Source organism: Melospiza melodia, assembly GCF_035770615.1.
Source record: "Melospiza melodia melodia isolate bMelMel2 chromosome 7 unlocalized genomic scaffold, bMelMel2.pri SUPER_7_unloc_1, whole genome shotgun sequence".
In the NCBI taxonomy this organism is placed as follows: domain Eukaryota; kingdom Metazoa; phylum Chordata; class Aves; order Passeriformes; family Passerellidae; genus Melospiza; species Melospiza melodia.
The window spans coordinates 912256-925222 of NW_026948497.1; the positions used below are offsets into that span (position 1 = coordinate 912256).

At 60.6% G+C, this 12967-nt stretch overlaps 1 protein-coding gene across 5 annotated transcripts in view; it reads right to left on the reverse strand.

Moving 5' to 3' along the window:
• Positions 1-221: 221 nt before the first annotated feature.
• LOC134432715 (uncharacterized) overlaps positions 222-12967 on the reverse strand; it is a 321669-nt gene continuing 308923 nt past the window's right edge. For 3 of the 5 annotated variants that reach the window (XM_063181607.1, XM_063181610.1, XM_063181605.1), the window contains 8 exons: positions 11833-12822; positions 10366-11382; positions 8893-9963; positions 7576-8577; positions 6149-7156; positions 4654-5664; positions 3204-4211; positions 223-2851 (listed from right to left, as the gene is read on the reverse strand). In XM_063181607.1, the coding sequence (XP_063037677.1) occupies positions 1862-2851; positions 3204-4211; positions 4654-5664; positions 6149-7156; positions 7576-8577; positions 8893-9963; positions 10366-11382; positions 11833-12822 (8097 nt within the window). In that variant the 3' untranslated portion in view covers positions 223-1861. Of the gene's footprint in view, positions 2852-3203; positions 4212-4653; positions 5665-6148; positions 7157-7575; positions 8578-8892; positions 9964-10365; positions 11383-11832; positions 12823-12967 lie in introns of all 5 variants that reach the window. The other 2 variants (XM_063181608.1, XM_063181609.1) reach the window with 2 other exon arrangements.

Genomic DNA, 12967 nt, shown 5'->3' on the forward strand with positions numbered 1-12967 from the left:
CAGAGGACAAGAGCTACCAGATCATTTCTACAGGATCACGACTTCAACAAGACCATTTCATCTCAACTGCTACCAGTGCCCTAACCAGCAGGGTGTCAGGATATATTCTGACTCTGTCAGAAGTTTTATTTTGTATTATTGCATGTCTTTTGGGTTTTTTTTTCCTTTTTCTAATAAATTGTATTTCTGACTTGGAGTCTCCCACTGGTTTTGCTTTCAAACCAGAACATAATTTTGGCGCCCAACGTAGGGTACCAACATTTTTGCTCCAGGACCTGGTTACTCTGGATGGGTAATGCAGAAGGACGGGGAAACCCCTTGTGTACCCCAAAGAGACCTAATTTTAATGAGATCTGTGTGTAAGGTTTCATTCTGTATTTTATATATATCTATATATATATCTATACATCTATATATTTTTTATATACATTATTACGTGCATTATACATTTATGTATATTTTTCTTTTGTGGTTCATGTATTTTGGGTTTTTTTTCCTTTGTGTAAAAACTTGTATTTCTGACTTGGAGTCTCTCACTGCTTTTGCTTTCAAACCAGAACAACTGGCCACTGGTGATGGTTGTTTGGCTTGATTGACCAATTGGATCCACGTGTGTGTTGGGACTGTCAGGCAAGGGCCATGGGTTTTTCTTAGTAGTAAAGGATGGTACAACAAAGGGATTGATCAGCCTGCTGCAATCATGGAGTCAATGCTCATTATTCCCCACTGGGGACCGCTGCTATGAAAGGGACTGATAATTTTTCTTTCAGCACTGGACAGTCCTTTTTCCAATGTCCCCATTTCTTACAGGATGCTCTCTGGGCCTTCTCCAGAGGGGAAGCTTTCTTGGGTCACTTTTCCTGAGTTGCCTTCTTGCTAGGCTGGGATTAACTCTTTCAGTTGGGCCTCTGTCTCAAAACACCTTCCAGGCAACCTCCAGGAGTTTATCTGTGTCTTGAACTCCCTTTATCTTTTCTTCTTATATCATTTGAAGCCTGACCTACACAAAACAAAACCAGATGTGCTTTACCATCAGCTGATTCACTATATAGATCAGTACATTTGATGGCAGTCACCTGTTTAAAAAATCAGTGGGTGATTCATCATAATTTTGCCTCACTTGATAAAGCCTTTTCCAATTCACAGCTTTAGAGACCCCCAGTTTTATCCCACTTTCCATGAGGCTTTGATATAATTTTAATTTTGCCATCTGCTCGGGTGTATTTCCATCCCACCCAGGGTTTTCAAGGGGAAATATCTCAGTGACAGTGCCTTGAAGCAGCTCCCTGGCTGTGCTCCCCTCAAGAAATGTTGGGATGAATTTATTGACCACTCGTCTCTCAACGGGGCCATGTAATTGGTCTAAAACAGAGTTCAGATCAGCCCAGGCTGATTTATATAGAGGATATTTATCTGTTTATTTATTAATAGGCTGTATGGTGCACACATGAACTGATAGATAATATTGCACCAACCAGCAGCTACAAGGAATCATCGATAATCAATATCAGTATCAAATACTATATCAAATTTCTGGTGATCAATAAAAATGTGTAAAAGGCAATACAAAAGTGCAGAAGCCAATGCAGAATTCCAGAAGCCAATGCAGAATTGCAGAAGCCAATTACTAAATTGTCATTTATACCCTGGCTCTGCTGCAGGCACAGCGGAAAGCTGGAAGTTCTTGAGGGGACACTTTCACCCATGTCCCCAGTCCCTGAGTGTCCTCAGTGATGTCACCCCAGGAATTCCCATCAGGATTTGGGGCAATTTCAATGAAAATTCCCCAAAACTTCCCCAGACTTGTCTCAATTACTGCACAGGGAAGGCACAGGTGACCACAGCGATGTCCCCAGTGACGTCACTGCCGCGATGACGTTGCAGCGGTGATGTCACTATCCTGAAGCAGCCTTGGGATTTCCTCGATGGCTTTTTGGCACCGGTCAGCCACCGCACGGCTGCCAGGGCCATTGGGGCCACCACAGCCACCATAGGGACTCAAGAGGAGGTCGTGGATGTCCCCAAGTGTCCCCAGAAGGTGATGCCTGAACAGGCGGGTGCTGGCCTCCCACAGCTGCTCAGCCTTGGCCACTTTGGCCACCAAGTCCTCGGGGACATCGGGGGATGCCTCCTTTGTCCCCTCCAGGGCAGCCTCGATGTCCCTGAGCTGGCACTCCATGTAACTGATAAACTCACTGCCTTTGTCACATGCATCCACCAAGCGCTGCAGTGGCTCCAGGGCCATTTCTGCCCAATGTCTCCTCCTGATGGCTGCCCTCACTGGCCTGGGGGCCACCACAGCCTCTCCCATGGCCTCACTGGTGGCTGCCATCACCTGGGCACTGTGCGTGGCCCCTGCCGAGGCCTCCTCATCCCTGTCCAGGGCCACCATCAGCTGCTGGGCTGTGGCTGCCAGGTTGTCCCCAGCTGTGCCCCTGCGGATGGCCTTGTCCTGCTGGTCCCTGGCCCAGGCGAGGGCTGCGTCCTCGCAGGCATCACGGAGCTTGGTGATCTCCTCGAACAGCTGTTTCCATCTCTCCTCACATGCAGCCACCAACTCCTGCCAGGCGCTGCCCGTGGCTCTCACATCGGCCCAGGTGGCCCCCGGGGTGGCCCCGAGGGTGGCCAGGGTCTGGCCCAGGGAGGGGACACCAGGGTCATCCAGGGAGCTGACACCGGGGCGTTCCAGGGCCTTACGGAGGCTCCAGGTGAAGATCCTCAGGGCCGCGTGCAGCAACTTTGGGGGCACACAGCGCCGCACGCCCCGGTATGGCCCGGTCACGGTGGCTGTCACCTCGCCCAGAGTGGCCACCACGGAGACCAGAGCCTCCAGCAGCTGGGAAAGGGACGGCTAAGGAGGGGATAGGGGAAATATCAGGGAGCTGGTGGCATTTTTGGCCTCCTTCAGTGGCCGCTGTGCCCTCCTGGGGTCCCCTTTGTCCCACCCCTGGAGAGTTCTGCAGTCCCCTCTGTAATCCCCTGTCTCCTCTGCCACCCCCAGCCCCAACTGTTGTCCCCTATACCACCCCCTGCCACCACACTCACAGCCCCTGCCACCCCCTGCTGCTCCTTCTGCCATCCCTCCTGTCCTCATCCCCCCGTGTCCCCCCCATCCTCCATGCCCCATTACCCCTCCCCCTCTCTGTCACCTCCTCCCCAGTGTCCCCTCTGTTCCCCTATCCATCCCCTCCCCCCCGCCTCACCTCTTGGAGCTCCACGCTCACTGGGGACACATTGAGGACGCTCTGGGGATGCTCTGGGGGTCGAAGGAGCCTTGGGATGTCCTCGATGGCTCTTTGGCACCATTCAGCCACCTCACAGGCACTGGGGCTGGCGGGACCACCAGTGAAATAGAACTTGCTGGTGCCTGGAACTGCCCTCAGGAGGTGATCCTTGGCCAGGCGCCTCTTGGCCTCCCACAGCTGCTCGGCCACGGCCACCTTGGCCACCAAGTCCTCGGGGACATTGGGGGATGCTTCACTTGTCCCCTTCAGGGCGGCCTTGGTGTCCCAGAGCAGGCACTGCAGCTCCTGGGGGAATGCGGTGGCTTCATCACACGCGGCCACCAAGCGCTCCAGCAGCCCCAGGGCCGCCTCTGCCTGCTGCCTCTCCATGGTGGCCCTTGTTGCCTCTCTGGCAGCCACCCTGGCATCTCTCCTCACCTGGGTTTCATACCTGTCCTCCATCTCGGCCCCCTCCTCCCTGACCAGGGCCTGACCCAGCTCCACCATGTTTTCCTGAGCTGTCCCATCACGGGCAGCCAGGGCCTGCAAGTCCCTTGCCCAGGCAGTGGCAGAGGCCTCCCTGTCAGCCGCCTCAGTGACCACCTCCCTGCAGGTGTTGCGAAGCTCAGTGGCTGTCCTGGCCAGCTCAGCCCATCTGTACACATGCACAGACACCGACCACTGCCACTCGCTGGCCGCCTTTGTCACATTGTCCCAGGTAGTCCCTCGGGTGCTCTCACAGGCAGCCAGGGCCCGGCTGAGGGAGGTGACAGGGTCATCATCACCAGAGGTGACACTGTGGCGCCACCAGGTGTTATCAGTGCAGTACAGGGTGAAGCGAAGGTTGCTGGTGAAATTCTTCAAATCCCAGTACAGGCACTTTGGGACGTGCAGATACATCTCCTCATCCTGCCTGGGCAGGCTGGCCAGCAGCTCACCCAGGATGGCCACGGCAGTGACCTCTGGCTGCAGCAGGGCTGGAGACAGCTTGGGAGGGGACAAGGAGGTGTCAGGGACCTGGTGGCACTAATGGCCTCCTGCGGTGGCCTCGGTTCTCTCCTGGGGTCCACCCTGTCCGCTCCCTTAAGGGCTCTGCTGTCCCCACTGTCTGTTTGTCAACCCCTTGTACCCTCTGCCACCCCCGATCACCACACTCATAGCATCTGCCTCCCTCTGCGGTTCCTTCTGCCACCCCCTGCCAGGTCCCATGTCCCCCCACCCCGTGTCCCCCTCATCCACAACTGCCCCCTCCCCATGCTTTGTCCTCCATCCCTCTGTGCCCTCACCCTTTCCTGCCACTACCCCCACCCCCTTTGCGACCCCCTGTGCCCTCTTGCCACCCCCATGTCCCCTCCATTGCCCGTTGCTCCCACCGCTCCGTGTCCCCGTCCCCTCCCCCCACAGTGTCCCCTCTGTCCCCCTGTCCCACCTTTTGGAGCTCCATGCTCACTGGGGACACCTTGGGGACACTCTGGGGATGCTCTGGGGGTCGAAGGAGCCTTGCGATGTACTCCATGGCTCTTTGGCACTGCCCGGCCACCCCACAGGCACTGGGGCTGGTGGGACCATCACCATTGAAATGAAAAATAATGCTGCCTTGAAGTGTCCCCTCCAGGTGATCCTTGGCCAGGCGGGCGTTGGCCTCCCACAGCTGCTCGGCCACGGCCACCTTGGCCACCAAGTCCTCAGAGACTTTGGGGGACGCCTCAATTGTCCCCTTCAGGGCAGCCTTGATGGCCTTCAGCAGGCGCTGCAGCTCCCGGGGGAACGCGGTGGCTTCGTCACACGCGGCCACCAAGCGCTCCAGCAGCCCCAGGGACGCCTCCAGCCGCTGTCTCACCATGGTGGCCCTTCTTGCCTCGCTGGCAGCCACCATGGCCTCTCTCCTCACCTGGGCTTCATGCCTGGCCACCACCTCGGCCCCCTCCTCCCTGCCCAGGGCCTGACCCAGCTCCACCATGTTTTCCTGAGCTGTCCCATAACGGGCAGCCTCGTCCTGCAGCTCCCTGGCCTGGCTGGTGGCAGTGGCTGCCCTGTTGGCCGCCTTGGTGGCCAAATCCCTGCAGGCATTGGGGAGCTTGGTGGCTATCCTGGCCAGCCTGGCCCAGCTGTTCACAAGCGCATTTACCAACCCCTGCCAATTCCTGGCTGCCATTGTCACACGCTTCTGGGACATCCCTGGGGTGCTCTCCCAGGCAGCCAGGGCCTGGCTAAGAGAGGTGACAGGGTCATCATCATCCCAGGTGACAGTGCAGTGCCTCCAGTCTTCAGTGCAGTGCCGGGTGTCCCGGAGCTCCCAGGTGAGGACCCTCAGGTCCCTGTAAAAGTCACTTCGACACGTGAACAGCAGATTAATCTCGTCCTCACTGGGCAGGGTGGCCAGCAGGTCACCCAGGATGGCCACGACAGTGACCTGTGGCTGCAGAAGGGCCGGGGACAGCTGGGCAGAGAACAGGGGAGGTGTCAGGGACCTCGTGGAATTTGTGGCCTCCTGGGGTGGCCCCAGGCTGCTGAGTAGTCTCCTTTGTTCCCTCCATCCCTTTGTCAGCCTCTTGCTTCCTCTACCACCCCTTACCCCTCCCCTTGTAGTCCCTCCCGCCCCCCACCCCTCTGCTGTCCCCTCTGCAACCCCCTACCACGACACTCATAGCCCCTTCCATCCCCCACTGTCCCCTCTGCCACTGCCCGCCAGCCCCCGTGTCCCCACCACCCTATGTCCCCGCCATTTCCCACAGCCCCTTCTCTGCCAGTGTCCCCTCTCCTGTCACCGCCCACCTTCCTGCCACTCCCTCCTATACCCTTTGGGATCCCCTGTCCCCTCCCGCCACCTCTGTGACCCCCCCATCCCCAACTGCCCCCTCCCCCCACAGTGTCCCCTCTGTCCCCCCTCTCCACTCCCCCCCAACCCCTCCCCCCTACCGCACCTCTTGGAGCTCCATGGTCACTGGGAACACCTTGGGGACACTTTGGGGATACTCCAGGGGTCGAAGGAGCCTTGGAATGTCCTCGATGGCTCTTTGGCAGCGCTCAGCCACCTCACGGGCACTGAGGCTGGCGGGACCACCAGGGAACAAGAACTTGATGATGTCTCGAACTGTCTTTGCCAGGTGATCCTTTGCCAGGTGGGCGTTGGCCTCACACAGCCGCTCGGCGTCGGCCACCTTGGCCACCAAGTCCTCGGGGACATCAAGAGACGCCTCATTTGTCTCCTTCAGGGTGGCCTCAATGTCCCTGAGCAGGCGCTGCAGCTCCCGGGGGAACGCAGTGGCTTCGTCACACACGGCCGCCAAGCGCTCCAGCAGCCCCAGGGCCACGCCTGCCTGCTGTCTCTCCATGGTGGCCCTTGTTGCCTCGCTGGCAGACACCTTGACCTCCCTCCTCACCCAAGCTTCATGCCTGGCCACCACATCAGCCCCCTCCTCCCTGCCCAGGGCCTGACCCAGCTCTACAATATTTTCCTGAGCTGTCCCATAACGGGCAGCCTCGTCCTGCAGGGCCCTGGCCCGGGCATTGTAGAAGGCCACCCTGTCAGCCGCATCATTGGCCACCCCCTTCCAGGTGTTGCACAGCTTGGTGGCCTTCATGGCCAGCTGGGCCCAGCTGTTCATGAGCATAGACACCGACCACTGCCACTTGCTGGCCACCATTGTCACATCATCCCAGGTAGTCCATGGCGTGCTCTTGTAGGCAGCCAGGGCCTGGCTCAGGGAGGTGAGACGGTAATCATCATTGGAGGTGACATTGCGGCAACACCAGGTGGCATCAGTGCCGTATAGGGTGACCCAGAGATTCGAGGTGAATTCCTCCAGTTCCCAGTACAGGCACCCTGGGGACACCAGCAGCATCTCCTCATCCAGACTGGGCAGGGTGGCCAGCAACTCGCCCACGATGGCCACCACGGTGACCTGTGGCTGCAGCAGGGCCGGGGACAGCTGGGGAGGGGACAGGGGAGGTGTCAGGAACCTCGTGGCACTTACGGCCTCCTGGAGTGGCCCCAGTGCCTTCCCAGGGTCCCCTTTGTCCCCTCCATCCCTCTGTCAGCCTTCTGTTCCCTCTGCCACCACCCTGCCCCTATGCTGTCCCGTCTGCCACTCCCTACCACCACACTTGTAGCCTCTGCCACCCCCCACTTTCCCCTCTGGCACCCCTTTTGTCCCTACCACCCTGCATCCCTCCCACTGTCCCCTCCACCTGTCACCTCCCCACTTCCTGCCACTCTCTCCTGTCCCCTTTGTGACCCCGTCCCCTCCTGACACCCCCGCGACCCCCCCCCCCAATCTCCACTGCCCCCTCTGCTCCCCCCAGTGTCCCCTCTGTCCACCTCTCTATCCCCCCCACCCCCCCCTCGCACCTCTTGGGGCTCCATGTCCACTGGGGACACCCTTGGGATGCTCTGGGGACACTCCAGGGGTCGAAGGAGCCTTGGGATGTCCTTGATGACTCTTTGGCACCGCTCAGCCACCCCGCGGTAATGGAGGCTGTTATGACCATAACCGTAATAGAACGCATTGATGTCGTTAAGTGTCCCCTCCAGGTGACCCTTGACCAGGCGGGCGCTGGCCTCCCACAGCCACTCGGCCACAGCCACCTTGACCACCAAGTCCTCAGGGACATCGGGGGACGCCACATTTGTCCCCTTCAGGGCAGCCTCTATGGCCCCAACTCTGCACTGCAGCTCCCGGGGGAACGCAGTGGCTTCGTCACACGCGGCCACCAAGCGCTCCAGCAGCCCCAGGGCCGCCTCCACTCGCTGTCTCACCATGGTGGCCCTTCTTGCCTCGCTGGCAGCCACCCTGGCCTTTCTCCTCATCTGGGCTTCACGCCTGGCCACCACCTCGGCCCCCTCCTCCCTGCCCAGGGCCTGACCCAGCTCCACCATGTTTTCCTGAGCTGTCCCATAACGAGCAGCCTCGTCCTGCAGCTCCCTGGCCTGGGCAGTGGCAGTGGCCACCCTGTCGGCCGCCTCGGTGGCCACCTCCCTCCAGGTGTTGCGGAGCTGGGTGGCTTTCCTGGCCAGCTGGGCCCAGCTGTCCACAAGCACAGCCACCGACTGCTGCCACTTGCTGGCTGCCATTGTCACACGGTTCTGAGGGGCCCATGGGGTGCTCCTGAAGGCGGCCAGGGCCTGGCTAAAGGAGGTGACAGGTCCATCATCGGAGGTGACAATGTTGTGCCACCAGGTGTCATCAGTGCAGTGCAGGGTGGCCCGGAGATCCCTGGAGTATTCCTCCAGGTCCCAGCGCAGACACTGTAGGGACATGGGCGCCTCCCGGTCCCACCTGGGCAGGTTGGCCAGCAGCTCACCCAGGATGGCCACGACAGTGACCTGTGGCTGCATCAGGGCCGGGAAAAGCTGAGGAGGAGACAGGGGAAGTGTCAGGGACCTCGTGGCACTTACGGCCTCCTGGGGTCCCCTTTGCTCCCCCCATCCTTTTGTCAGCCTCTTGTTCCCTCTGCCACCCCCTGCCCCTCCCCTCATAGCCCTTCCCGCCCTCTGCAGTCCCCTCTGCCATGCCCTACTACCACAGTCGCAGCCCCTGCCACCCCCCACTGTCCACTCTGCCACCCCCTGCCAGCACTCGTGTCCCCTCCCCCCGTGACCCCCATCCGTCATTGGCCTCTACCCCTCCAGTGTCCACTCTGATCCCCTCTCCCTCCCCCATCGCACCTCTTGGAGCTCCATGGTCATTGGGGACACCTTGGGGACACCTTGGGGATGATCCAGGTATCGAAGGAGCCTTGGGATGTCCTTGATGGCTCTTTGGCACCGCTCGGCCACCTCATCGGCAAAGCAGCTGAGATCACGAAAATGGCAATCGAAGGCGGTGATGTCATCAAGTGCCCCCAGCAGGTGATCCTTGGCCAGGCGCGCGTTGGCCTCCCACAGCCGCTCAGCCACGGCCACCTTGGCCACCAAGTCTTTGGGGACATTGGGGGATGCTTCACTTATCCCCTTCAGGGCAGCCTTGATGTCCCCAACCCTGCGCTGCAGCTCTCTGAGGAACGTGGTGGCTTTGTCACACGTGGCCACCAAGCGCTCCAGCAGCCCCAGGGCCGCCTCCAGCCGCTGTCTCACCATGGTGGCCCTTGTTGCCTTGCTGGCAGCCACCCTGGCCTCTCTCCTCACCCAGGATTCATGCTCGGCCACCACCTTGGCCCCCTCCTCCCTGCCCAGGGCCTGACCCAGCTCCACCATGTTTTCCTGAGCTGTCCAATAACGGGCAGCCATGGCCTGCAGCTCCCTGGCCCGGCTGGTGGCGGTGGCTGCCCTGTCGGCTGCCTCGGTGGCCATCTTCCTGCAGGCTTTGCGGAGCTTGGAGGCCTTCCTGACCAGCTCGGCCCAGCTGTCCACAAGCACAGACACTGACAACTGCCATTTACTGGCCTCCATTGTCACATGATTGCAGCGCGTCCATGGGGTGCTCTCATAGGCAGCCAGGGCCTGGCTGAGGGAGGTAGGGGGGTCATCACCATCATAGGTGTAAGAGTCATCATCATCATCATCATCATCGGAAGTGGGAGGGTCATCATAATCCCAGGTGACATCGCGGCGCCACCAGGTGTCATCAATATAGTACAAGCTCTCCCGCAGCTCTCTGGTGAAATTTTTTAGGTCCGAGCACAGGCCCTCTGGAGACATGGGCAGCAGCATCTCCTCATCCTGCCTGGGCAGGTTGGCCAGCAGCTCACACAGGGTGGCCACCACGGTGACCTGTGGCTGCAGCAAGGCAAGGGAGAGCTGGGGAGGGGACAGAGGAGGTTTCAGGGACCTCATGGCGCTTACAGCCTCCTGGGGTGGCCCCAGTGCCCTCCCAGGGTCCCCTTTGTCCCCTCCATCCCTTTGTCAGCATTTTGTTCCCTCTGCCACCCCCTGCCCCCACTGCTGTCCCCTCTGCCACCCATTGGCAGCTCCTGCATCCTCCCCCCCCACCCCGTGTCCCCCCATCCCCCACTGCCCCCTCCTCCCCCGTTTCCCCTCCCCCTCTCTGTCACCTCCCCCCTTCCTGCCACTCTCTCCTTTCTCCCTTGTTACCCCGTCCCCTCCTGCCACCCCCCCATGACTCCTCCATTCCCCATTGCCCCCTCCACCCCAGGGTCCTCTCTCTCTCCATTTCTTCTCTCCCCCCTCCCCCGGTCGCACCTCTTCAATCTCCATAGTCTCTGGGGACACCGTGGGGATGCTCTTGGGACGCTCCAGGGGTTGAAGGAGCCTTGGGATGTCCTCGATGACTCTTTGGCACCACTCGGCCACTTCACAGGCACTGGGGCTGGCAAGACCACCAGGGAACAAGAACTTGGTGATGTTGTCAAGTGTTGCCACCAGGTGATCCTTGCCCAGGCGGGCGTTGGCCTCCCACAGCCGCTCGGCCACGGCCACCTTGGCCACCAAGTCCTCGGGGACATTGATGGACTGCTTCTTTGTCGCCTCCAGAGTGGCCTTGGTGTCCCTGAGCAGGCACTGCAGCTCCCGGGGGAACGCGGTGGCTTCGTCACACGCGGCCACCAAGCGCTCCAGCAGCCCCAGGGCCGCCTCCACCCGCTGTCTCACCATGGTGGCCCTTGTTGCCTCGCTGGCAGCCAGCATGGCCTCTCTCCTCACCCAGGATTCATGCCCGGCCACCACCTCCATCCCCTCCTCCCTGCCCAGGGCCTGACCCAGCCCCACCATGTTTTCTTGAGCTGTCCAATAACGGGCAGCCTCATCCTGCAGGGCCCTGGCCCGGGCGGTGGCGGTGGCGGTGGCCTCTCTGTCGGCCGCCTTGGTGGCCAAATCCCTGCAGGTGTTGCGGAGCTCGGTGGCTGCCCTGGCCAGCTGGGCCCAGCTGTTCATGAGCATAGACACCGACCACTGCCACTTGCTGGTCGCCCGTCTTACATGGAAACAGGTGGTCCATCTGGTGCTCTTGTAGGCAGCCAGGGTCCGGCTCAGGGAGGTGGGAGGGTCATCGTCATTGAACGTGACACTGCGGCACCACCAGGCGGCATCAAAGCGATACAAGGTGGTCTGGAGCTCCCTGGTGAAGTCAATCAGGTCCCAGTACAGGCAGCTTGGAGACAGGAGCAGCATCATCATTGCGTCCAGACTGGGCAGGGTGGCCAGCAGCTCGCCCAGGATGGCCACCACGGTGACCTGTGGCTGCAGCAGGGCTGGGGACAGCTGGGGAGGGGACAGGAGAGGTGTCAGGGACAGGTGGCACATAGGCCTCCTGAGGCAGCCCCCTGCCCCCGAGGGATCCCCTTTCTCCCTTCTGTCCGTCAACCTCTTGTTCCCTCTGCTACCCCCTGCCCCTCCCCTCTTAGCCTCTCCTGCCCCCTGCCCCTCTGCCACCCCCCTGCCCGCACTGTCACCAATCTGCCACCCTCTACCACCACACCAATAGCCCATGCCACCTCGCATGTCTCCATCCTCCCGTGTCCTCCCTATCCTCTACTGTCCCATTCCTCCGCGTGTCCTCTCCCCTTCTCTGTCACCTCCCCACTTCTTGCCACTCCCTCCTGTCCCCTTTGCAACCCCTGTCCCCTCTATCCTCCACTGCCCCCTCCACCCCCCCGTGCCTCCTCTCCCTGCCATGTGTCCCCTCTGTCTCTCTCTCCCCGACCGTCGCACCTCTTGGGGCTCCATGCTCACTCGGGACACCTTAGAGACACCTTGGGGACGCTCAGGGGGTCGAAGGAGCCTTGGGATGTCCTCGATGGCCCTTTGGCACCACTCCGCCATCCTGCGGCAACGGGGGCTGTCAGGAGCACAACCATAATAGAAGTCGATCATGTCTTGAAGTGTCCCTCCCAGGTGATCCTTGGCCAGGCGGGCACTGGCCTCCCACAGCCACTCGGCCACGGCCACCTTGGCAATCAAGGCATTGGGGACATCACAGGACACCTCATTTGTCCCCTTCAGGGCAGCCTCAATGTCCCCAACCCTGCGCTGCAGCTCCCGGGGGAACGCAGTGGCTTCGTCACACGCGGCCACCAAGCGCTCCAGCAGCCCCAGGGCCGCCTCCAGCTGCTGTCTCTCCATGGTGGCCCTTGTTGCCTCGCTGGCAGCCACCCTGGCCTCTCTCCTCACCTGGGCTTCATGCCCAGCCACCACCTTGGCCCCCTCCTCCCTGCCCAGGGCCTGATCCAGCTCCACCATGTTTTCCTGAGCTGTCCCATAACGGGCAGCCTCATCCTGCAGCTCCCTGGCCCGGGCAGTGGCCGCCTCGGTGACCACCTCCCTCCAGGTGTTGCGGAGCTCGGCTGCTTTCCTGGCCAGCTCGGCCCAGCTGTTCACAAGTGCAGCCACCAACCCCTGCCACTTCCTGGTTGCCATTGTCACAGGGTTCTGGGAGATCCATGGCGTGCTCTTGTAAGCAGCCAAGGCCTGGCTCAGGGAGTTGACAGGGTCATCATCATTCACGGTGACATTCTGGTGCCTCCAGGTGTCATCAATACAGTACAGGGTGGTCCGGAGCTCATTGGTGAATTCCTCCAGGTCCCAGTACAGGTGCAATGGGGACACGGGCAGCATCTCCTCATCCTGCCTGGGCAGGGTGGCTAGCAGCTCGCCCAGGATGGCCACCATGGTGACCTGTGGCTGCAGCAGGGCTGGGGACAGCTGGGGAGGAGACAGGGAAGGTGTCAGGGACCTGGTGGCACTTAGGGCCTCCTGTGGTGTCCCCCTGCCCCTGAGGGGTCTCCTCTGTCACCTCCGTTCCTTTGTCAGCCTCTTGTCCCCTCTGCACCACCCCTGCTCCTCTCCT